Source organism: Camelina sativa, chromosome 9 (assembly GCF_030686135.1).
Source record: "Camelina sativa cultivar CO46 ecotype springtype chromosome 9, ASM3068613v1".
NCBI lineage: Eukaryota > Viridiplantae > Streptophyta > Magnoliopsida > Brassicales > Brassicaceae > Camelina > Camelina sativa.
In genome coordinates, this window is record NC_141888.1 from 31,846,493 (window position 1) to 31,873,189 (window position 26,697).

General features: G+C 37.8%; 2 protein-coding genes, 1 long non-coding RNA gene and 1 pseudogene across 3 annotated transcripts; 1 reads left to right on the plus strand and 3 right to left on the minus strand.

Moving 5' to 3' along the window:
- The first annotated feature begins 3,603 nt into the window (after positions 1-3,603).
- Positions 3,604-4,482, plus strand: LOC104715698 (MATH domain and coiled-coil domain-containing protein At3g58370-like; annotated as a pseudogene).
- Positions 4,483-7,036: 2,554 nt separating this feature from the next.
- On the minus strand, positions 7,037-9,394 carry LOC104712246 (jasmonate-induced oxygenase 3). The gene is made up of 3 exons (XM_010429099.2): positions 8,822-9,394; positions 8,082-8,418; positions 7,037-7,427 (listed from the first exon to the last, which is right to left on the minus strand). The coding sequence occupies exons 1-3, from the start codon at positions 9,328-9,330 to the stop codon at positions 7,179-7,181; spliced, it is 1,095 nt and encodes a 364-aa protein (XP_010427401.2). The 5' UTR covers positions 9,331-9,394; the 3' UTR covers positions 7,037-7,178.
- Positions 9,395-23,127: 13,733 nt separating this feature from the next.
- LOC147939051 (uncharacterized) lies at positions 23,128-26,265 on the minus strand. Its single transcript, XR_015565026.1, has 3 exons — positions 25,947-26,265; positions 25,608-25,673; positions 23,128-23,721 (listed from the first exon to the last, which is right to left on the minus strand). It is a non-coding gene; the product is annotated as an uncharacterized LOC147939051 (long non-coding RNA).
- LOC104715700 (uncharacterized) lies at positions 23,959-24,855 on the minus strand. The gene is made up of 2 exons (XM_087463716.1): positions 24,457-24,855; positions 23,959-24,378 (listed from the first exon to the last, which is right to left on the minus strand). Exons 1-2 carry the CDS (start codon positions 24,853-24,855, stop codon positions 23,959-23,961), a joined length of 819 nt encoding a protein of 272 aa, XP_087319842.1.
- Positions 26,266-26,697: the final 432 nt, after the last annotated feature.

Sequence of the window (26,697 nt, forward strand, 5' to 3'; positions counted from 1 at the left end):
ACCACTGGGAAACATGTGACGAAGAATCACGTCTCTGGGGTGTATCACACAAAGGTGATGACCCTATCAGAAGCTACTTCGGACTCTGCAACTTCGGAGGAGGACCCACCAAATCATGGCTAGCTTAGTTCGATATTTTCATATTCTTATTTTTAATAGCTGCTTAAACTTTCAAAAGTGATCACTCATATTTTATTTTTATTAAAAAATATTCGTTAAATAATTAAAAAGACTGTTGAAGAATTAGAGGGAAAAGGGCCATTTCATACCCGTACACACTCCAAAAGTGCGAATTGCTACCTGTACAAATAAGGAGTGCCAATTTATACATGTACCCTAAGACATTTCAAATTTCATACCTGTACTCACGAAATTGAGCCAATTTCACAGTCCACGTTAACGGATTTAAGTCAACCGTTAGAGATGCTGACTCAGAATCCACGTGTGTATTGACTGCCATCGAAAATGCAAAACGATGTCGTTTTGTTTTCTTCGAAAAAAAATTGTGGAACATCCACACACTGGTGGTTCGATCCCATGACCTCTTCTATGATTAGCATAGGACTTAACCAGTTTATCCCACAACAATTCTCGAAAGAATCATACAAACTTATTGATATAAACCTAAGGTAGCATCCATCGAAATAGAAAAAAATTGTAGAAATCCCCACTCCCGCGGGTCGAACCCACATACTCAGATACATAGAGCATAGGATTTAACCAACTGATTCCACAACAATACTCGGTCATAACACACAAATTTATCTTTATAAACCTAAAAGGTATCTAAGTCCAAATTAAATGAATTTGAATCGGGGGAAAAATAAAAATCCTAGGGTTCTTTTTCTTCTCTCAAATATAACTGATAAATTTAAAAATTTATATTTAAATTATAAATTTATAATTTCTAACTGAGAATTAAATATAAATTTATAAATTAAATATAACTGAGAATATATTTATAAATTTAAATTTATAAATTAAATTAAATGAAATTATAAATTATAAATTTATATTTAATTCTCAGTTATAAATTATAAATTTAATAAATTTATAATTTATAACTGAAAATATAAAGATAAATTTGTATAACTGTTAAATTTATAAATTTATAATTTATAACTGAGAATTAAATATAAATTTATAAATTAAATATAACTGAGAATATATTTATATTTAAATTAAATTAATTTATATTTAAAAATTAAATGAAATATTATAAACCTTAAACTTTAAACTTTAAACATTTCATTTAACTGATAATTTATAAATTTATAAATATATTCTCAGTTATATTTAATTTATAAATTTATATTTAATTCTCAGTTATAAATTATAAATTTATAATTTAAATATACATTTATAAATTTATTAGTTATATTTGATAGAAGAAGAACCCTATGATTTTTATTTTTCCCCCAATTCAAATTCATTTAATTGGGACTTAGATACCCTATAAAGATAAATTTGTGTGCTATAACTGAGTATTGTTGTAAGATCAGTTGGTTAAGTCCTATATTGTCTGTATCTGAGGACGTGGGTTCGACCCGTGGGAGTGAGGATTTCTACTGCTTTTTCGATTTTGATGGATACTATATTAGGTTTATATCAATAAGTTTGTATGATTCTTTCGAGAGTTGTTGTGGGATAAACTGGTTAAGTCCTATGTTAAATATGGAAGAGGTCGTGGGTTCGAACCATCAGTGTGTGGATATTCCATGAATTTTTTTCGAAGAAAACAAAACGACGTCGTTTTGCATTTTGAGTCAATACACACGTGGATTCTGAGTCAGCATTTCTAACGGTTGACTTAAATCCGTTAACGTGGACTGTGAAATTGGCTCAATTTTGTGAATATAGGTATGAAATTTGAAATGTCGTAGGGTACATGTATAAATTGGCACTCCTTATTTGTACAGGTAGCAATTCACACTTTCGGAGTGTGTACGGGTATGAAATGGCCCTTTTCCCAAGAATTGGATGTGAAGAAATACACGTACCATAAATATGAGGGTGGGAGTTAAACGAACGGAAAACAAAAAGAGAGCCAATAGGAAAAGCTTCTTTGCATCTCTTTCATATGGACACATCTCTTCCTTGACCGACTTTTTATCATCTTGGTTTGGTTTGGTCTGATTTTAGACTCGGCTCAGCTGTCATTTTGTTACAATTCTTCATATGAATTTCTGGTTTGGCTCAATTCAATGGAGCATGATTGTACCAACTCTAATTTATGGTTTTGTTTGTCCATAATTAGTCTATCTCTAAATAATTTTGCATCGATCTTTCAAAGAAAAAAATTCCAAATCAGTGAAAGCTTTACTTGACCAGTTCAAATTATTCATGTGGCACATTTTTATTAGTATTTCGTATTTGCATACTTAACAATATGATCCACTTATTGCTACGAGAAGTCGAGACAGTACACGTCCACACACACGAGCACATGCTTGCAACTTTAACTTAAATTGGCCAGGTCGCTCTCTCTAATTAATCTCAATATAATCATCAAGTTAAGGATGGAAGAAGACATGTTTGTCTTATCTCTAAGATTAATTTTATATCACTCTAGCTATAAACGATTTCGGATAAAATTAACATGATTCATACCACAAATCACACTTTTAGGAATAAGATCATTTTTCATTTTTTTGTGAAAAATAAATTATTCATTTTTTTTGCCCAGCTACCGAGCTATTTGTATCTAAAAACTAATTTAATCGGTATCGGTTTTTAAAATATGTTTCTTTTCTATATTCTCCACACACAAAAATATATTTCTTTTTTCTAATTTGTTACATATTTTTATTTTTGGTAAACATGTGAAGAATTTGTTACATATTTGTTTAGATTCGAGTTTGTCTTTCCATTTTTCTTCTAAGACTTTATATATATATATATATATATATATATATTAGATTAAGACCCGTGTTCAATTTATTTTATTTATATTGTATTTTTTATATAAAATATAATTTATGTTATTGTTTTTAAAAGTTTTTTTTTGATAAAACATTATGCAATAAAATTATATGCTAAATGTGAAGGCTTGAAAAAACACCTATTTTGTAAGTTTTATATTGTTAATTATTCTAGATAAGTAGCCGTGCTATAACACTGGTTAAATTTTATTTCGTAATCTATCTTGTAACCCACTATCTATCTTGTAACCAATCAATCTATCAATTTCGTAATCTATCTTTGGTTAACGTTGTGGTGTGTGGTCTATCGATAAAATATGTGGAAAATAAATTTGTAATATTATATTTAAAGATTTTTGGAAACAACGTGATATAAGACTAAAATCTTCCAAAAATACAGTTTGGAATATTCATGATTTTATTTGTTACCATTAATATATCAATTATCAATTTGGAATATCCCTAATATTTAGGTGTAACTATTAATATTAATATATAAATTAATATATAACCTATCTATAACTTATTTGTAACCATTTATTAAAAATATAAAGTTTACAAAAACTATGTTGTATACTTCCCTTTTATTAAAAAGGGGATATATATATATATATATATATATAAGCGAGCGGATCTAGGGTTTCAATTGATCCAGTAGTTGCGGCTGCAAGGAGTCTTTTCAATGGAGGATCAACTTTGTGAGAACCAGTTCACATTGGTGATTAGTAATATCTCCTCTTTGCAATCCGTTGGGAAGAAATATACTGATGCATTCGTGATCGGTGGATGTAACTGGTAAGAAAGATAAGTTGTTTTTTTCTTTATCTTTAATTTGGTCCTCCAATATTTTTAGGTATTAGGGCTTCCATGCATTAAACGTTTCAATGGTTTTGTGCTTGCAGGCGTGTTGTGGCGACTTCCAAGGGAGAGAAATATAACGAGTCTCTGTCGCTGTCTTTGGCGGTTGCTGATGCTGAGTCGTTGCCTTTTGGATGGAGAAGACACGTAGAGTTTTCTTTTACGATAGTGAATCAACTTTCTGAAGAACAACACTCCGAACTGGAAGATATCTTTCGTGATTTTACGGAAACAAAAGTAATATTTGATTACAAGACTCATGAATGTGGTTGTGCATCCAGTATTCCCCTCGGAAGACTTGATGCCAAATATGGTGGATTGATACTGAATGAACAAGTCAAGATTTTGGGAGAGGTTAATGTTCTTGAAGCTGTTTGGAAGTCTGGACCTATTACCATTGAACTCCATGGGTTTCAAGTGTTTCCTTCAGAGATGAAACGTTTTCAATAAACATCCAGACTTTGCTTCAGGCTTCATTGGAAAGAATGAATCCCCGTGCATGAAGAGAATGTTCATCAATATTCTAATCTGGTTGATTAGGACGCATGCACAGGTCGCCTCATAAAATCTCAAGCAATAATTTGATTCATGCGCATCATTCTTTGGTATTTATGAAAGAAGTTGGATTTAAGGTTGGTTGGTTGGAGAAGAAGCTGAATGAGGTCAAACGAAAGAAGGATAAATTAGGAAGGCCATAGAAGAAGTGATCGATGCACATCATATTACTATTATTTCTTTCTTCGTCTTTATTCTTTATTTTGTAATGTGTTTTTTTTTTTCTACTACCTTCATCAAGAATTAATGTGCTTTCCACCGCCTAATAGGGTTTTGCTTCCATCTTGTTGCATTGCTTTTGAAATTCTCTTAACATTGGATGATGTTTTTTTTCTTGACTATACTAGTTGTTTTTCTTAACATTGCACCTTTTGTATTTAGAGGAAATCACAGAGAGGAGCAAAAACAACCGCAGCTTCCAAATTCCAATACACGAACATCGAAATACACATCGGTTTTGTCTCGGATGCTCATTGTTAACAGAGGTGGGTACGGAGAAAATTCTTGCTAATTAATTTGCAGTTACTCAATTCTTTGAATGATGAAAGTGAAGACTTGCAACCGCATTGCAAGACATGTTCTCTGAGACTGTAAGTGACCCTATCCAATATATAGTTGTTGTTTCTGTTCTGTTGCCTTTTTTCTAATCTGTCTTGTTTTGCATACGATGTGTGGTGTGCGAGACTACTAAACAGTATCTATATTGCTGGTAAACAAGTTTGTTTTCTGTGTGTGATCATATGTATACTTGAACTTAGAAGTTCCTCGTAGCTCTAGGCTTGTGATCGTGGCTGTCTCCATCATATGTATAAGTAGTTGCTTACAACATATAGAAGTTAACAACCCTCTAGTCTTTAGCGGACAAGAATGCGAGGGACTACAAAGCATCCCTGCCTCCCTGGCCAATGCAACAAGGACATAGCTTTCTCGGACTTTGGCGTATATATCAATGATTGGAGTTGGAGGTTATCAATATCTTCTCTGTTTCCAGTTTAAATAGACAAGAAATGCTGTGTTTATTTATGTTGGCTGCTTCTAATTGTTTCTTGTAATCCAACAACAGACAAGTGTGGTTTCTCTGATTCCTGCCATTGAAATATATAAGATTTTCAAAAAATTCTCCCAATATCTGTTTTTTTTTTTTTTTTTTCCGTTTCTTTCTTGTTTGAGGATCTGCATGAAAATATGTGAAGAGGTCAACACTATAAGTCTAAAATAACCGATTCTCTTATGCCTAAGTGATATAGAATTAGAAGTTCATTAACTTTTTATATGGTACTAATATGACCGTGCGGATTGAAATTCCTTCCATTTGTTTATTTGGTAATTATTATTTAAACATCGTATATGTAATTATTTTATTTATTTTAAAAGTTTTTTTTGGATGAAACACTATGCCATAAAATCATATACTAAATATGACTTATGAAAATAACATCTATTTTGTAAGACATATTAGTATATCTAGATTTTGATCCGCGGTATAACGCGGATTAAGTTGTATGATAAAAAAAAATTAATTTTTGTTAATTTTATTTGATTTGTTTAGTATTTATTATATATTGTATTTTGATTGTTAATTCTATGATTTAACATATAATATAACACATATTAATTTTAGGACCAAATATGTAACGTATGTTTGTCAAAATCATCGTGACCGAGAAAGCCTACCAAACAGCATTATTCCAAACTTAAATTTAATCCTAGAAATCATATTTTTGAAATTTTAACCCTTGCTCTAACAAATCAAATTAGAGTGTTTATAATTTTTAACTTTTTGATCTATCATATATTTAGGATATTCTTAAAAATATCAAATTAAACTATTTTTAAAGATTCCAAATTAAATTATTTAAATTTTTTATTATAGTATATAAAACTATACAATTCAACAAAAAAATATATGAAATGAATTTAATATTCAAATTTTGACATGTTACTTAGTCAAAATTTTCTGATAAAGTAAGGTAAAATTTTATTTTTTAGTATAATCGGAAATTACTTGTAATCTGCGGAAGAGTGATTAATTTCTGAGATTTTTTTGCCTATATATGGTTAATTAAATATTATTTGGAGATTTTATTTTATTCTTTAGAATATATTTTTAAGAGGATCTCAATCCTAAATCTATATAACCTATCAAATAATTAATCCATATAACCTATCAAATAATTAATTTTAGCTATAACCTATATTAATATTATATGGTGTACCAATTTGAAGTCGTATACTTCCGTTTTATTAAAAAAAGGATTAACTGTCTAAATCCTATGTGGAGGTCATTCAACTTTCAACACTGAGTATAGATGTATTAATTTTTAAAAGATCAAACCATATATATATGTATATAAATTCGTAAAATTTCTAAGATACTTCTATATTAATTCACCTAATGGAATGGGAAAAGAATGAGTAATCAAGTCACTTGGAAAGGTAACTCATTTCTCAAAAACTCTTTACAGATTCTGGCGTCAAAAGCTTTAGCAAAAGGTTTCTCGCTACAACAGATGCACCAAAAGCCGAGAATATTTCACACACATATATAAAAGACCTCAAATCCACAAAATATGGCATAAACATAAACGTCAGTAATATTTTGAAAACAATATTGTCAATATTACTTAGCACACAACATTTTAACATGTAAAAAAAAAAAAAAAAAACGAGCCGAAGAAAAACATGCATAGATCAAACGCATATGCTAAAAACATAATGCAAACTTCCTCATAAAACAACACAATTTATAATACAGTACTTAACAGATAAAAACATTGCTCTTTATTTATACGACAAGAAAACATGATAAAACACTATAAAATCTTCCAATGTACGCACGTTCTACTACCGAGGGGATTTAAGTTCCTCGATATGACATTTGCTACGTGGGCCTTGCGTACGAATGAATTGACGGTAGCGATTGTATGTGGTGGAGGAGTAGAGAGGTGGTGAATCTACGGTCACCAGCTCCTTCAACGGCTCGATCGGAACATCGCCCTTTGGGTTGTAGAAGAACGCCAACGACAACCTCTCATTTGCAGGGTTGACGATCACTCTGTGTTCTACGCTTTTGTATATTGAATTGCTCAGCATCTAACCAAAACCAAAATGTTCAACGTTCGTTAAATGATAGCTAGGCCGTATATTGTGATTTTACTCTAACAAAGCAATAAAGCAATCATATATACGTGGCTAAAAACATAAATATCAAAATGATTGTTGTTTGACTAGGTCGGCGGTTATGGTTATAGCACGTTTGAAACATGTAAACAATTTGTGAGCTTTGTCTTAGACGTTGAAATTGTTTTTTCCTGTTCCCTTTGGTCTTGTTGAACCTTTTCTTTTTCCTTTAATAGAGGCACATGTCGAATTAAAGAACGGAAGTGAATATGGCGACGTGGTTTCACCAATACCTTATTGTCGATTTATTTCCCATCAACTTTATATTTTCTTTCCAAAAACCCTTTTACCTTTTTTTTTTATATAAAAAATATGAATATTAGTAAGTCCGCTCCACGTGATATTACTTTCATTTCCTTATCATTGATAATCTTTAGTCTAAAATAATGAAGAAACGAAATTAGTAAATTATTATGGAGGAAATCGAATATTATTGGTTAGCTAATGACATAAGTCAAAGTAAACAGCAAATGTATCCAAATTCTTAGTTTGAATTTTGGTTTAATTTTTTTATAGTTACATATAAATAATAATTAATAAGGAAAAAGAACCGAATAAAACAGTCACCTGAATTTGGTCACCAATGTTAACGATGAAAGCATGAGGAGCTGGTTCGACTGTGATCCATGCGTCGTCGGATCCACGAACCTGAAGACTGGCGGCTTGTTCATCCGGCAAGAGAATGGTCAATCCGCCGGGATCAGAGTGCGGAGATAGGCCGAGAGCTAACTCCGGCTGAGGGCATTTCGGGTAATAATTAACCCTTAAACATCCTCCTGATTCCTCTTTACCACCAAACGCATTTTGAAGCATGTCCTCTTGTAATCCCAAGTTTCTCGATAATATCTTCATCAATTCCTCGCACAATTTCACAAGTTCCTTGCAGTAATCCTCCAATATATCCCTATATAATTCAATGACAAGATTTTTTTTTTAAAGATTTCGGTTTTAATCTCTTAAAAAATATAATTCGAATCAATTTTAAGATATAATAATAGCTCGATTGAACAACTAGTATATTCTTAACATGTGCGCGCGTTATGAATGAATAATCCATTAAAAAAGATTTGGACTAGTATACGTCGGTTTAGTTTTCCAAGATGAATATTTTATACAGAAAGAGACTTAATTGTAAAATATCTTAGGTTTCATATATTGAGCTTGAAGTAATTAGTAATTAGTAATTAGAGTTACATGAGTGGGCTAGGAAATTCAAATCTTTTTTATTAAAGAGATTCATAAACGTGAAGAAATTCCTTTTTATATAATTATAAATAACTAAGAAGAAAATTTTAAACAAAATATACCGGCAATGAAGAGGCAAGGAAGGCCACTTGGTGTAATCCTTTAAAGACGAAGGTTGGTAGTGAAGAAAATAGTAATCGCTCCAATCAAGAATAGCACCCTTTTCAACGCCTAGTCGGCTTCCATATCCCTCGTAAGTCTTGGGCGAATTAGCATGCATATTTTTTAGCTCCATGGGAAGATGAAAGAACTTTCTCCATGTGGCTTTAGCCTGGTCCATGAGCTGCGGGTTCATCCCATGGTTCACCACTTGGAAAAATCCCTTTTCTCTACAAGCTTTTGAGATCTCATCAAGCGTTTTGGCTTGACGAGTTATGTCGTCTGTGTATAAGCCACCTAAGTCAATGATGGGAATGGTGGTGGCCGTGTGAGGGTTGATTTTGTTGTGAGAGGTTATGTTTGGACGCTGAGATAGAGGCTTGACATAACGGTTTGGTATGGCTCGGAGGTTGCTTTCAGATAAGGATTGGACACGGACTATAGGCTCAGGCCAGTCTTGGATCATGCTCATTGCTTTGGTTATTAGTTGATAAAGGGAGATGAAGGAGGAGGCTGAGGATGAGTGAAGGAGTACTAATAAGGAAGTCATATATATATAGAGCCATAGAGAGAAGAAAAAACTATAGATGCATGCATTATTATGTTTTCTTTTTTAGTAACTTACAAAATATTATGTGAAATAAATTAATTATAGTGGTTGAAGTTGCTTTGTAAACCAGTTGAAAAACCATCTTACTTTCGCCAGAGATGAAGTCTCATCCACTGCAAAAATAAATGTTTTTTTTTTCACATGACTAGAGATTAAAAATTGATGTTACGTGTTTGTGTTAACAATTTCCAAAACATATTTACTAACTAAACGAAACAGTTGTTCTTTATTTTTAGTGTTCAAGAAAGCGGTCTAGGCGGTCGCCTAGGCGCCATCTAGGCGCTAGACGCTCAGCAGACGCCTAGACGACCGCTTAGACCGCCTAAAATCACGTAATATTATTTTATTGTATATTTTTTATTTTTAATTACATATATTTAAAATTTTAAGTTTATATTCATATAAATGTTAATATGTTATTAATCTAAATTAAATAAAATATAATTTTACTAATTTTAGTTTATGATTTATTATTATTTATTTCTTCTAACATATATTTTTACATAATTTTACATATAATATAATATATATAATGTTCGTATTGTAAACGCCTAAACCGCCTTAAAACGCCTAAAATTCCGACTAGGTGTTCTAGATGCTAGGCGCTGGGTCACCGTCCACATACCGCCTAGCGCTTTCTTGAACACTGATTTTTATGAACTCAACGCAAAGTTTTAACAACAAAACACAAACGCAAGTTAGTGGTTCACAGTTCGTTTAGACTGACATCATAATAATTATATGATCCGAATCGCCTTATAAATACATTCGAATAATACTTATAACCTAATTATAATTTTATTAGGACCACAACAAAACACTGGTTCCGGTCTGTAATCGGGATTAGCTATTCAAAAATGAAGTGCCGGTCTTGAATTTAACCACAGCGAGTCAATGATTAGGTACATGCATAACAGTGTATACAAACGACAAACGGGGAGATCTAATGGATAGGATAGATAATTAGAAACCTATCAATTTATAACCACAGAGAAATAAAAGTATCTCTAGATGATGAGGCCGACGTTAAATCTCGACGCCAATTGTCGAGGGACATTCGTTGAATTTCTCACGTTTTTATATTAGACTATATATATTTAAAAACACAATGCCAAAAGATAACCACTTGTCTTAAATATAGATTTTCGTGCTGTATACATGAAATTCAAATTTCTTACTAAATATAAGACTGCAAATGTTTTTTTATATATAGACACTTTTCTCGATTGATTGAGGCTCTAAGCCTCTAACTATAACTAATCTTTTAGATGTAAAACTGGTTTTGTATTTCGTTAATTGCTGCCTGATCTAACCAAATCTAAATAATTGAAAAAAAAAAAAGAGTTGTGGAAGATTTTCAAATTAAAAGCTAAAATCTGTATTGTTAAATTTTTAAAGCAAAATTTGTAATGATTTGAAAAATGTCTACTGCTACACTAAAATATAAATTATTCTAATAAAGAGTTAATTTTTGTAAGCTACTATACGTTTAGTTTTGGTTTGAAAAAAGAACAAATGAAATCCTTCATTTTATTGTATGATCCACATAAACTAAAGGAAAAATTGCAAATTGGTTAAGGTGTTTAATTAAGTCCTACGGCATCTAGAGTGCATTTATACATCATAGAACAAATCAGATACACACACATTTAAGGTGTGATCATGTTATATTTATATACATAGATATTAGAAAATTGGTTATGATCCTTCCTTGAGACGTAGTAATAAATAAAGAAGGTGTGGACAGTTAAATGTAACAAACTGAAATTAGTATTTCGTTTCACTGAAAGATCTTTCACTAAAATCTTGTCGATCTATTTATCTATCAATTCAGTAGATCAAACTGAAACCTAAAAACTTACAGTGGATCTTGTCGGAAAAGTCGATGACAGACAACAAAACAAATGGAAGCACCAAAAAGACAAAGAAGATAGAGCAGCAGTCATCGACTTCCAATAGGAATAAGCCACGACACACTGACTACACAGAAGTTGCGTTCTGATTGGCTACTTGTGATACAATAATGCGTTTGCAGTCATGTGATATCGACTTGTAAAATTATCTGGATTCCGAACTAACGCACTATTGTTGTATTAAATTTACGGTTTACATGGACATTTTACAAAATAATCGAAATTTATAAATTTCTTTTTAAACAAAACTAAAGCATAGCTTAGTGTTGGACATGGGCTGCGCCCCAATATGCCACTTGGCCCAACAAGATAAGTTCTGTGATTTTGGCCCGACGAAATCAGATGAAAGACATTAATAATCCGTAAAGGACAATCTCGGGAATTCACGATGGGAACCCTAGAAAACCCTCGGTCTACAGTCCACTATATAAAGAAACAGTACTCATTGGAGAAGGGGAGCAGACCCTCGAACAATACACAGAGAGCAATACTTTGCGTCTAAAACATTGTTGTTATTTTCTATACAATTTCCTGTTAGCTTCCGAGCTCGTCGTGACTCACTTGTCAGTTCTCCTGTGAACTGACGAGCACGATCTTGGCTCGTTTTGTGACGACCTCGCATCCTTATCGTTAATAAAGAACAAACTTCACTCTTTCCCCTAAAATCGATATTTATTTAGTGTTGTGCAATCCCCAGTACAAACAATTGGCGCCCACCGTGGGGCAAGAGTAGAGCGCTTCTTTTTGACGAATCAATACCGACGGTCCTCACTTCCTCGAAGTTTCAAGATTCATGACGAACCCTAGCGACGATATCAACGAAGCAACGGAGCAACCAACGGAGCAGCGATGGGGGCGAACGAGAACACGAACTGTCCCGCCTCTACCCTCCTCGATGATCTCAACCGAACGCTCCTTGCCGAGCACGATCCCTCCACCAGCGCCAAACGCGCCCTTCGAGCCTCTCGCAACTGCAAACGCCGGACCTGCACCTGCCACCGACCAGCGGGTAACTAACGCCGCCACTCTCACCAACGTTGCCGCTCTCCCCAGCGCTGCTCTCACCAATGCTGCCGCTCATTCCAATTCTGCCTTTCCAAATGCTTTGCCCACATCACAAAGGAGCGGACTCGATGACCCGATGCATACCGTACTCGATGGGCCAATCCCACCTCTTGCTGCCGCACTTGACGAGCATCGTCAAACCGTGGCTACAGCTGTCACTGATAACGCCGCGCTCCCAGCTCTCTTGCTTGCTGGACAGAGGAACAACTTTGACGATATGATGCAGACTATCCTCGACAAGATCAATAGTCGGGACACACGAACAACTGAGAAGCTCGACGCACTCGTTGCAACACAAGAAGTATTGCAGGACCAAATTAACAGACTCCAGCAAAGAAAGCACGATCGTCGACACACTAGCTACCCTGCCGACCTGGACACACTACCATCCCTGTCACCGCCAGTCGAGGAACGCTCAGAGAGTCACAGACGCCGACTGACGTCCATCATCGAAGGATCCTTCGAAGACCACACCAGAGACGCGGCGCCCGCCGATCAAGACCAAACGCACCGTCGTAGCAAGCGTAGTAGGAGCCAGCCGACTCCAACACTGTCAAACCACCATCCGCGCGACAACCTGAAAGATTACAAGGATTTAAAAATCCAGCGACTTGAAGCGATCGTAAAGGACATCTCGGCCAAGATACATCGAGCAACAAGCGCTGCCCCCAACTTGGAGAAGGTGCTCGAAGAGGCTCAACGTTCACCTTTCACGACAAGAATCTCTAGCGTCCGCGTTTGTTACATCAATAAGTTCAAGTTCATTCCGTACAACGGGCTAACTGACCCAAAACCTTTCTTAACATCGATGAGTGTTGCAATCAACCGAGCACACTTTAGTCCTGAAGAATACGATGCCGGATGCTGTCAGATATTTGTGGAAAACTTAGCCCTTGACGCACTAAGTTGGTTTTCTCGTCTTGAAGCCAATTCGATAGATAGCTACTACGAGCTCACTGCTGCTTTCCTGCAACACCACTCGACCTTTATGATAAAAGGGGCATCTAACGCTGATCTCTGGACGATGTACCAAGAGGACGACGAATCGCTCAGAGAGTTCATGGAACGATTCAAGAAGGTTGTTTCAAAGCTCGCCATTGCAGACGATACTGCGATCTCCGCTCTCCAAAATGCTCTGGCATATGGGTCTCGCTTCAGGGACGATATTATCATATACGAGCCTCTGACACTCGACGACGCACTGCACCGGGCTAACAAGTACATCGAGGTAGAAAAAGAGATAGACGCAAGGTCAAACCATCCATCAAGATAACCGGTCGTTGAACTCAGCCAAATCGAAGAATAACAAGGCGCCTTAGGGCAAAAAAAAAGAAAAAAAAAAAAGAACGCTCGTCATACCGAGCTCTCCCTTCGCAATATGAACTACGAATGGCTTGATCCTTTCTAAGGGTACATAGGCAGCCCATCAAAAGGCACAGCTATACCAAAAAAAAAAAAAACAAAAGTTTGAACACTTCAAAACCAAAACGAGCTCTCTCGAACGAGTCCGTCTCAGCGAGATGTCCAGCTCTTACATCGACCCTCTGGCCAAGGGAACGATTTAAAACGCGTTCCTCATGGATGCAGCGGTGAAATAATCTGCACAAAATAAGCCGACCCAGATCGCATTCAGCTAGCAGGCGTTTAAGTTTGTATAAGCCAAGTTCTCACTTGCACTTTCTTGCCGACCTCGTGGCACACATAGGGTAAGCCGAACACCAGGGCCGCACCTAAAAGGTATGACGAGCTCATCTCGATTACCACCCTAAACATTTGGTATTCGACACACGTAATAGGATAAGCCAAGAGACGTCTTGCACCGTAAAGTACAACTCGATACCAAAGATAGGAAGAACACAATTTTATTCCATAATCAAAGAGCAAACAAGTTCAAAATAACACAACCAGCAAAAGGCCATGCTCGGCACAAGTTCAAAATAACAACCAACAAAAGGCCATGCACGGCACAAGTTCAAAATAAAAACCAACAAAAGTAAGCAATGCTCGGCATAGATTCAAAATAAAATAACATAAAGCCACGCTTGGCACAAAATAAAATAACATAAAGCCAATCTTCTATCCCCAGATCGGCATTGGAAGGCACATCGAACTGCAGCTCATCGACCGTCTCCCGAAAAGATCGGCAATCGCTATGCAAAGCTCCCCATTGCCGATCTCAACATTTCCAGGCTCGTCAATGCCAACCTCATCACCATTGCCGAGCTCGTCACTTATATTGCCGAGCTCATCAATGCCGACCTCGTCGCACCACCCTTCGATCCTTACAAGGCCAACCTCGACGTTTCTTTCATCAACCACATTCCCGGATATTGCCTTAGGCCGGCCTCCCATCATCAGATTGGCATCGCCATCATCGGAACCACCATAGTCTTCACTCGCTGAAAATCCCGTGGTCGGCGTCAACACCATCGGATCTTGCCGATCTGACGAACCGCACTCGACATATGCCGACCTCCCGAGAGCCAGTCGCGATACCAGAGCCAACCCCGAGAGGAACCGGAAGCCACCTTCGATCTCGCCGAGCTCGAGCTGACAAACTCTGCGCGGCGACCTCCGACTTCACCTCCGCCGAGCTCATCAGTGCGACCCCAAGTCCTTCCTCATCGACCTCTATTTCCCTTATGCCGAGCTCATCTCCTCTTAAACCCGTGGCGACCGCAAACTGCCGATAAACAACCTCATCACTCCCACGAAAGGAGATATGCTGCTTTCCGCCGAGCTCGCCACTCAACCCATCTCGACTTAGCTCCCGCCTTCATCTGTAAACCCAGCACGCGGATCTCTCGAGTCGATCTCAGATTCTCTCGACACGTCGACCTCGGCGCCAATCTCCACATGCCGAGCTGACGTCTCGCTCGCAGGAAACCCGACTTCACTAACGCTGAGCTCATCGGTGTCGATCCCGTTCTCCTCGCCGCTCACTCACGCTCTCACGCTCGCTACCCTCACGTTCGACGTCCTCGCACTTGCCTACCTCACGCTTGCCGTACTCAAGCTTGCTGCCTTCATTCTCTCGCGCTTGCCACCCTCATGCTCACTGCTCACTCACGCTCTCGCGCTCGCTACCCTCACGCTCGACTCCCTCACGCTCGTCGCACTCACGTTCGATGCTCTTGTGTTTGCCTCCCTTGCGTTTGCCACTCTCATTCATGGTGGCGATCCCTACTCTTGTTTTCAGTGGAGACCTACTCTCTTATTCTCGGTGGAAACCTCCACTCTCATTCTCGGTGGAGTCCTACTCTCGATGGAGACATCCACTCTTCTACCTCGTGTTAACCTGCATTCTCAAGTTTGGTGCCGATCTCCAGTCTCCAGCTTGGCGCCGACCTCAATCTCACTCTCGGTGGCGACCTCAAACTCACTCTCGGTGGCGACCTCACTCACTCGCCGACCTCAATCTCACTCTCTCGCTCGCCGATCTCACTCTCGGTGGCGACCTCAAACTCACTCTCGGTGGCAACCTCACTCACTCGCCGACCTCAACCTCATTCACTCACCGACCTCAATCCCACTCTCGGCGGCGACCTCAAACTCACTCTCGGTGGCGACCTCACTCACTCGCCGACCTCAATCTCACTCTCTCGCTCGCCGACCTCAATCTCGATGGCGACCTCAAACTCACTCTCGGTGGCGACCTCACTCACTCGCCGACCTCAATCTCACTCTCTCACTCGCCGACCTCAATCTCGATGGCAACCTCAGACTCACTCTCGTTGGCGACCTCATTCACTCGCCGACTTCAATCTCGTTGGCGACCTCAATCTCAATCTCGCTGACCTAAATCTCACTCTCGCCGAGCTCATCTCGCCGAGCTCATTACATCCGCTCATCTCGCCGAGCTCACCGCCGAGCTCATTACCTTCGCTCATCTCTCCGAGCTCACCGCCGAGCTCATTACGTTCGCTCATCTCGCCGAGCTCATTACGTTCGCTCATCTCGCCGAGCTCACCGCCGAGCTCATTACCTTCGCTCATCTCTCCGAGCTCACCGCCGAGCTCATTACCTCCGCTCATCTCGCCGAGCTCATTACCTTCGCTCATCTCTCTGAGCTCACCGCCGAGCTCATTACCTCCGGTCATCTCGCCGAGCTCATTACTACCGCTCAACTCATTACCACCGCTCAACTCATCTCGTTTTCTCTCAAAACCTATCTCAATCGGTCGATCTTCGATCCCCCTAAAATCATTAAATCTGCTGATCTCACCTAGATCACTCTCTCGTGCGGGGATCCTCAACGACGCCCAGCAAGATCGATCGAACCCGCTCAAAGTCAAGTCATTGCGGTGACCCCTGTCCGATTCCACATCATCAGCACCGTGCCGATCTCCAACTGTGGAGTCTCGCTGATTGCCGATCATCAGCAATCTCACAAGCAATCCGAGACGATCTGTGCCGAGCAGGCATATTAACAGAATTTCAAGCACGCCCGCTGATCGCAGAAGAACTACCGCTCTCCGGACTAAGGGGGGGACTATTGTTGGACATGGGCTGCGCCCCAATATGCCACTCGGTCCAACAAGATAAGTTCTGTGATTTTGGCCCGACGAAATCAGATGAAAGACATTAATAATCCGTAAAGGGCAATCTCGGGAATTCACGATGGGAACCCTAGAAAACCCTCGGTCTACAGTCCACTATATAAAGAAACAGTACTCATTGGAGAAGGGGAGCAGACCCCGAACAATACACAGAGAGCAATACTTTGCGTCTAAAACATTGTTGTTATTTTCTATACAATTTCCTGTTAGCTTCCGAGCTCGTCGTGACTCACTTGTCAGTTCTCCTTTGAACTGACGAGCACGATCTTGGCTCGTTTTGTGACGACCTCGCATCCTTATCGTTAATAAAGAACAAACTTCACTCTTTCCCCTAAAATCGATATTTATTTAGTGTTGTGCAATCCCCAGTACAAACACTTAGTTTGTCATTTTGGGAGATACTAAACTTATTTAAACATCGATCCTAACTAGACTTAGAAAATAATGACACATGAAATCTGACTTTAAACAATCGAAGCTTTGCCATCTTACCAGCTCGAGACTTGACCTGCTTTTAATGATCAGTGTTAGTTTTATTGCCGTACGAAAAAAAATCTTCTAGAGTGTATTATTATAATCCGAAACAGATTACCGCACATGTCAAATATTTTGCGGATAAAATCATATTTGACGAAGCGAATCAAAAGTGAGATAGAGAAAGATAGCATTAGATCATCGCACCAGTTGTATACGCAACTTCAAGACAATTCTTTATCAGAAAATAAAGAACTCTTTTAAGACATGAAGTGAAGTATATTGGGGGGAACTAATTTGGCACGTGCCGTAAATGCTGTGGACCATTTATTCAACAATTTTCATAGCGGAAAGACATGAAGCATATCGTCATCTCAATATAGTAATAGTGGACGTCTTTTTTGGAAATCCATATAGTTAGTGGTTTCTGAGTCATTTTCTGTAGCTAGGTCAAGATTCAATAACCAAACTTTATGATATAAAAAACAGTTTGGTTCTACTTTCCTAAGCATTGCGTCATGTCGGCCAACTTCGTTTTATTGCCTCTCTTTATCTTTCTTGAGATCCTTTTTTTTTTTTTTTTTTTTTTTTTTATTGAACAAAACAAGCTTTCATTAAAACTTAAAGCCTCAAAACAGGGACGTTCTTACAAATTAGAATCAAAAGGTTACAAGAAAAGCAAAAATAGAGACTACATGAATCTTCCAACAAGATGCACAACTTTGGGGAGTTTGCAAAGGGTGAAAGGTCTTTTGGAGTCTTGCAGGATTCCAGCTTGAGGGCAAACTTCAGGGAATCCCTAACCAGTAACTGGTTAACATTCGCTCTTACGATATACGCAGGGGAGCTTTTAAAGGGGTGCTCCATAGAGGAGACTGAGGGGTGAGGTGATTGTCGAGTGGTCCTGGTGATTGAAGAAGGTGCAACTGGGAGAGGCGGTAACAGGGCCATGGGGTCAAAAGGTTCAAGCGTGGGATACAGGCAAGCTGTCGGATCGGATTCATAAGTGTATCCAAATAAGGCAAGCGTCCGGACAGGGTTAAAGGATTGACCTCGACATATTATTCTAAGAAGCAGCTTTGGAGACATCGATGTTCTGCTACCGAGATTAACTCGTCTTGACCAAGCAGAGATAACAGATGTGACAATAGAGATGCCAACTAGTTCTTGATTTGAATCAGGTGTCGGGTGAGATGGAGAAGGGCAGATGGTGAAAGCAAGGTAACCCCACCATCTTAACGGTGGGCTCATAATGCCAAGTTTCACCAAGCAAACTCTCTCGAAGAGATAATCCCTGGGAGATCCATATATAGCGGTTTCCAAATAACTCTCATACCAATCTACCAAAGATGATGGCTTAAGGATCAGAAGTAGACTTTGAACTGGTGATACCATTGAGCACATCAAACGTTGAAAGGAGAGGGAGAGAGTGGAGTTAATATCAGACCTGGACTCACACTGAACTCGACACAAAAGGGGTTCAAGTAAATTGTAAGAATCTAATGTTCTGCTCCCGAGGGAGCCTCGGCTTGACCAAGCAGTTAACATCGAGTCTAAACAAATTGACCTTGAAGTAAAGCGATTAAAGACGGGTCGGGGAAGGTTCCAGTGTAGGGATGATTCATAGTCTAACGAGGCAAGACTATCTACCAGGATTCCATAATAAGATTGGGGAGCAAACCTGAGCCAAAGAGGTAGTGAGGTTGGAACAGAGCAGGCCGGAGTTATGGTGTTCATTGTCAAGATCTTCAAAGGCTCCGGTATCAACACAGAGCTCCCGTCCCGCTGCCGCCAAATCGAACACTTGGAGGGAAGATATAGATCCGGGGATAGGTGAGATGTTAGAGTTGACTGTGGATAAAACCCGATCGAGAGAGAAGCACCAAGGGAACCAGGGCAGTCGGGGGGTTGAGGAATGAAACCAGTCAGCTGGTATCTCAGGTGAGCAGCCGCACTGAAAAAGGAGGATGGACGCGAAGGGATGATGGGGACTGATTGAGACTGGTGCGAAATCGGAGGTGAGATCTAGGCTCTCCCGAGACCTCCGATGAGAGCCAAAAACAAAGACGAGAAGACTACAGAGATGTAGTAGAGGAGCGGGAAACTTAAGAGATCCCGACGCCGGCGAGCCGGAACTCTACCGGCGTCAGAGTAAGGTGAGTATAGAGGCGCCTCGATTGTCGTGCCTGAGAGAGAGTTTTAGGGCGAACTCGGTTAAGTTTAGACTGACAAAGCTTTTTATCTTTCTTGAGATTCATTTCTCTATTTAGCAAAAAGCTCACAATAATACAATTAATTTGACTAATATTATAAAGAGATAATCAAAAGAAAAAAAAAACCTAGTATGATAAAGAAGTTATGGTCCTAAACGCTAAACATTCGAGCCAGTTTGTAAATGCAAAATCGTAAAAACGATAATAAACTATATTATATATATAATCATTAAACAGAACTTTTTAGAAAATCGAGCCGGTTTAACAATCCAAAAATTCTCCAAAATCAATATTAAACTAGTATACATAAGGTTAGCGCTAGCCTGGCCAAAACCAACACCATTTGTTACTTAACTTTGAATAATATGTTATACCAAGTTACCAACTACATATATCTACAGTACCGCTTTGTATCATTAGTTGAACCCTTCATAGACTAACTACATATGATTACACCTATATATGTGCTTAATACCAATTTGAACCAATCATATATATATATATATATATTTTGATTGGTTACATAGACATAATGGTGATGATTGGTGTTGCAAGGAGCCAAGGAGTTTTGTGACGATAAAAAAGAATGTTTGAAATTTAGAAAATGTAAGAGAGAAGGTGGTAACACTTTTACCATTTCAAATTCATCAGCAAACATTGTACAACCATTTGTACGATCCATTTCACAAGAGAGAAAAAAATGGCACAGCTATGTTTCTTGTAATCATATTTTTTATGCCAACATACTTTTCCCACCTGAGAGATATTCATTAGAGAACAAACGGTACAATTTGTATCACCCCAACACGAATCAGAGCTTAGCATATATACAGTACAGATCACCGTAAGATCAGCAGTCTAAGGGCATGTTTATTAGGCCTGGGCACTAATACCCGTTACCCGTACTCGACCCGTTACTCGGCTCGTACCCGTCTCAAAAAAAAAGGTACCCGCAGCTTTAGGGTCGAGTAAAGGGTATTATATTTATATTACCCGTGAGTAAGGGACGAGTATAGGGTATTAGTTTAGTTTTCAATACCCGTCTCGTTACTCGGCCCTTTACCCGTTTTGCTATCCGACCCGTAAATACCCGTTAATATTTTGTATTATTATTATTATTATTTATTATTAATTTATAGAGTTAGAGTTAAAACCTAAGTTCAACTTAGCTTAACTGAATTAATATATTATTTTTATTTTCAAAATTCGTAATTTTATAATTTTGGAACTATATATTGCATAAATTTATGAATTTTTCATTTTTTGGATTTCAAAAGATAAAATTATTATTGCGATTATTAACATTTTTTTATCGGGTACTCGTTTTCCGGGTAATAATAAAGGGTCGGGACGAGTAAAGGGTCAACTATTTTTTACCGGGTACCCGTTTCTCCGGGTACCCGTTATTTAAGGGTCGAGTATGAGTAAATTTTTTCTGTTACCCGTTAGGGTCGGGACGAGTAAAGGGTCGGAGAAAATTCAAGGGTACCCGTCTCGTGCCCAGCACTAATGTTTATAGGGGGATCAGGTGAGGGTGATCTTAGTAAGAAATATTGTAAAAATATTGTAAGATCAGGTCTTAAAAACTTTTGTTAAGAAGTTAGTTATTGGGAGAACATGTATAAGATCTTAAGATTTAATAATATAATATTCTTTTAGAAATTTAAAAATGTTTAATAAATATAAAGATTAATGTTTAATAAATAATTTAAGAATGTTTAAAACTATTTAATAATATAATGTTTATTAATATTCTTATTAAACATATTATAATTTTTAAAATTTATCAAATAATATTTTAATTGCAAACTTATAAAACTTTTATTAAAATTAAAAAAAAAACAAACATATTACTTAATTAATAAAAGAAGACAAACATTTTATTTAATTAATACAAATGACCAAATTTATTCCAAATATTCTCAATCAAATCCTCCTTTAATTTGTGATGTGCTTGTTTATCACGAATTAATGTATGGTCATCACCTAAACCTTCAAGATTTGAAGACATAGTTACTGAAAAGGTAAGATCCGGAGTAGTTCCAGTTCCATCTTCTTGTTGGAATTCTTGTTCGTCATAGAGTGTGTATGAATCTCGTTCATCTTCGACAATCATATTATGCAGTATGAGGCATGCTCTCATTATATATGCAATTTTACCCTTTGACCATAAAAGAGTTGGATTTTTAATCATGGCGAATCTAGATTGCAAGACTCCAAATGCACGCTCAACATCTTTTCGTGCACCTTCTTGTTTTTGTGCAAATAAACGATGTTTCGGATGTTGTGGTTGTGGGATGGATTTAACAAATGTCGCCCACTCCGGGTAAATACCATCCGTCAGATAGTAAGCCAAATTATACTCATTTCCGTTGACATAGTATGTAACTTCGGGAGCTCGACCGTAAATAATGTCATTAAATACTGGTGATTGATCAAGGACATTTAAATCGTTACAAGTACCTGGAGCTCCAAAAAATGCGTGCCATATCCAGAGATCTTGTGAAGCTACTGCCTCCAAAACAATTGTTGGCTTATCGGTGCCTTTTGAATACATTCCTTTCCAAGCGGTTGGGCAATTTTTCCACTACCAGTGCATACAGTCAATGCTACCAACCATCCCGGGAAAGCCCCTCTGTTCTCCATAAAATAGTAGCCTTTGAAGATCCTCTGGTGTTGGTCGGCGTAGGTATTCAGTGCCAAACAAGTCAACTATCCCGACGACAAAATGTTCCAAACATTTACGAGCAGTACAAGCAGCAAGACGTATGTATTCGTCAACCGAGTCCGTCGCAGTCCCATACGCTAAAAGTCGAATTGCTGCAGTACATTGTGATAGACCATTCCGGAAGGTTGCATCCTTTTTTGGCTTAAAATATGGAACTTCTTCACTGAGACGATTCACAATACGCAAGAACAACGGCTTGTTCATTCGAAACCGTCGCCGGAAGTGGTGAGCATTGTAAGTCGGATTATCAGAAAAATAATCGTTCCACAAACGTTCATGTCCTTCTTCTCGTTTTCTATCAATATATTCACGTGGTTTCCTTTCCACCGGAATTTCCTCTTCAACAGCTTCAAATTGGTTATTAAATTGCTCTTGAAAGTATTGGTTTAAACTATCATTATTTGTGTCATAATGGTAGTGAAAATTGTTGGAAGAAGATGCCATAGCAATTAAGAAAAGAAAGAAATATTTGTTTTGGGTGAGAAGGAAATGATAGTTTTTTAAGAAAAGAAAGAAATATTTGAGTTTGGGGAGAGAAGGAAATGTTTGTGTTTGATAAAAGAAAGAAATATTTGAGTTTGGTGAGAGAAGGAAATGTTTGTGTTTTGTTTATAGAAACAAATGTTTGTTTTGTTGAGAGAAATGTTTGTTTTTGATCTTGTGAAACCTTTGTGCTCTTCTCATACATATAGAGTGATCAAAGTATATAGAGTTGGGAGGCAAATTCCAAACTAAACATCACGGGTAATATAGACAGAGTACATCACGGGTTCACCAAACTAAACATATCAACCTAGCCTAAACAAAATTCCAAACAAAACATCACGGGTTCATAATTTGAAAAGAAACAACAACAACCAACATCACGGGTTGCAACACCAAAAGAAACAACAACAACCAAACATCTTTTCTATACCATACGAAAGCAACAACAACCCAATTATCCAACACAATAATTACTTGAGCTGGTTCACTTTGTCCGTCAGCTGGATCACTCGGTCTTTGAGCTGGATCACTTGATCTTTGAGCTGGATCACAAGTACCTTGAGCTGGATCATTTGGTCGTTGAGCTGGATCACTTGGTCCTTGAGTTGGATCACTTCGTCCTTGGGTTGAGCATCACGGTTCGACAGACTATGTAGTGGTTCAGCTTCACGGTTCGACAGACTATGTAGTGGTCCTATCTCGGTTGATGGTTGCGGTTCATAGTAACAGGTCTCAACCTCATCTTCTGTATCGGAACTATAGTTTAAGGGGCTGTTTATGCCCTCGTCATAGTCAGAGAACATGTCTTCCTCAACCTGAAACCAAAACATATACATTCGACATGAGATTAGAAACCAAAACAAACCAAAACATTCGATATTCATTAGAAACCAAAACATATATTTAAGTTTCTGAATAACACATAAACATATACATAAGCCGATTCATTAAAAACATCAAATAAAACATACATAAGCCGATTTATTAAAAACATCAAATAAAACTAAACTTAAAAGCTTGTTCATAAACATAAACAAGCATAAACCCTAAAGCTAAAACAGTTCAGCCATTAGCTTCTTCTTTAGAGCTTTTTCATCTTCATCTAGCGTTTCTTTCTTGGCAATGAGAGTGTCAAGAATGGACATCTTTTGAAGTTCTTTCATGCCCTCTAAATCCTTCTTTTTGATCTCCCACATTTGACTAAAATCTGTCGATGGTGCAGCCTTCTCTTTACCTTTGTTCCTCGCTTTTTTCATTGCCTTTATTCCAGCAGGCCTGCTCTCGTGCTCACCCACAACAGACCCTGAAGATGGTGCAGCCTCATCCGCTTTCCTTTTGGAAGAGGTGGTTGTCTTTGGAGTGGGGTTCATAGGCTCTAAATTAATCCATTTCTGTTCATAGCGAAGCACATTCCAAGCATACTCCAAACCAAACTTCTTCTTGTACAGCTTCGTGTATAGTTGGTGAGCATTCTGCAGAATATCCACATCATTCATGCCACTAGCTTTCTCACCCTTTGCCTCTGCGTATGCTCCACAGAACTTACTGACCTCCCTGCTGATTTTTTGCCATCGTTGTCTACAATGATCTGAGAGCCTTGGTTCACCACCACCAAGGACATGATCACTTGTTGCATAATATTCACCAATGCGCTTCCAAAAGGACCCATACGGTTGATCATTCCCAACAATCCCATCCTTCGATGTGTTTAACCAGGCGCTTATTAGGACTAAGTCATCTTGTGCGGACCACAGCCTTCTCTCCCTACGTTGTTCTGTTGTCTCTTCTGTTTGACTAGGAGGTTGACTCGGCTGTGAACTAGTTTGTGAACTAAAAGAAGGGATTTGAGAGGAACCAATGTTTACATTGGGATCAAAGCTGTCGTATGGGAAGTTTAGAAGACTAAAGTAGGGTTGAGACTGACTATTAGGATTATTATTTGATTCCATAGCAAGCAGAGGTTAAACGGAAGAAGGTAAGGAAGAGAAGTAATGATTTAAAACGGAAGAAGGTGAGGAAGAGAAGTAATGATTTAGAACAGAAGAAGGTGAGGAAGATTGGATAATATAGATTGGTAAGAAAGAAGGAAATGAGATTGGATAATATAGAGAAGTAAAGAAGATCATTTAATTCAAAGTTTTGTGTTGTTAGAGAATTTTAATTCTAAATAACCATTACCTACTTCAGTCAAATCAGAAGTAAATAATGGACATTTACTGTTTTAAATAATAGACCAAAGAAAATCACAACTAAACAACTAACATAGACCATCGCATTTTACAACTATAGCCTACACTATTACAACTAAACTAACATAGACCATCACACCATCACAAAAACCAAGCAAACAACACTTTCAAGGCAACTACAACCACTAAAAATGTCTTAATAATCAGTTACTACACAACTAAATTCAGTTTTGTTACCATCACAACTAAAGTTTAGAGACGTGTGGGAGAACGAGAAAGGGACTTTGGCCAAAGAAAATTACAACTAAACATCAAACCATTTTTTTAAACCAGTTTACCATCACAACTAAACATCAAACCATTTTTTGAAACGTTACCATCACAACTAAACATCAAACCATTTTTTGAAACCATTTTTTGAAACAAGTTTACCTTTAACTTGCGAGTAAGGAATTTATTCACAAACAAACAAACGAACAAACCATTTTTTAGACACAAACCATTTGACTTACCTTTTACTTGCGAGTAAGGAATGTTGTTGTTGGTGGTCCGATTTAATTTGCCCTCCTTAGCCTCACCTATATGCCTCATAAACAAACCGAAAACAAGCCAAAATCAATTAACGTTTATGGGTGTAAAGTTGAATTCAATTAGAGGACAAAAACGATTATAATTCACTCATACAAATCTATTAATTCTCATTTTCAATACAACACACGACAGGCATAAAATCGAAGGCATCAAATCGAAACCCTAAATCGAAACCCTAAAATTGAAAACCCTAAATCGAAACCCTAAAATTGAAAAGCTAAATCGAAACCTAATTCAGAAATGAGATTAGGTTTAAATACCTTGTCTATAAAGCCGGAGGAGACAGATGAGACAGAGGAGACATATAAGACGAGGAGACGAAGAGATCGGTTGACTTGGCAAGACAGAGGAGACAGTGGAGACGACGAGATCGGTGGACACGAGGAGACGAGGAGACGAGGAGAAGAAGAGATCACCGGAAGTGGTCGGAACACACCGGAATCGGAGACGAAGAAATCTCTCGGCGTTTCGCCGTTTCGCCTCTTCGGAGAGAACAAGAAAAAAAATCGCGAAAACCCGAATGAAGAGAAAGAAAATGATACGAAGAGAAAAGAATTTCCAACCAATCTCATTCAGACACATGCCCTTAGATCACCCAAAGAACTGATCTAAAATAAGATCAGAAGGCCTGATCTTATTTACACTGTTCATTTTTTCTCATTATAAAAAAGCCCAAGATCAGCCATATATTTTGCCGATAAATATGGCCTAAAAGGTTATTTCTCACTTGGGGCGTATTTTTTATTATAAAAAACTAAGCTTCAATTAGAAACTAATCTTTTTTCAGTGAACTAATTTGTCTGTGGATATACTGGGCCGAAGTTGCAGCAAGAAACTAGTTAGGCCTAATTAGAAATCTGCCCAACAAATTTACTCGTGTGTATTTAAGGGTCACTCAAAAATCCCGACAAACTTATATCGATTTTTAAAGTTGAGAAATTTGGTTGCAAAATTCTTGACAATAATTCCTATAGTCTATATATGTATAGAGAGGAGAAGCCCACGTGTTAC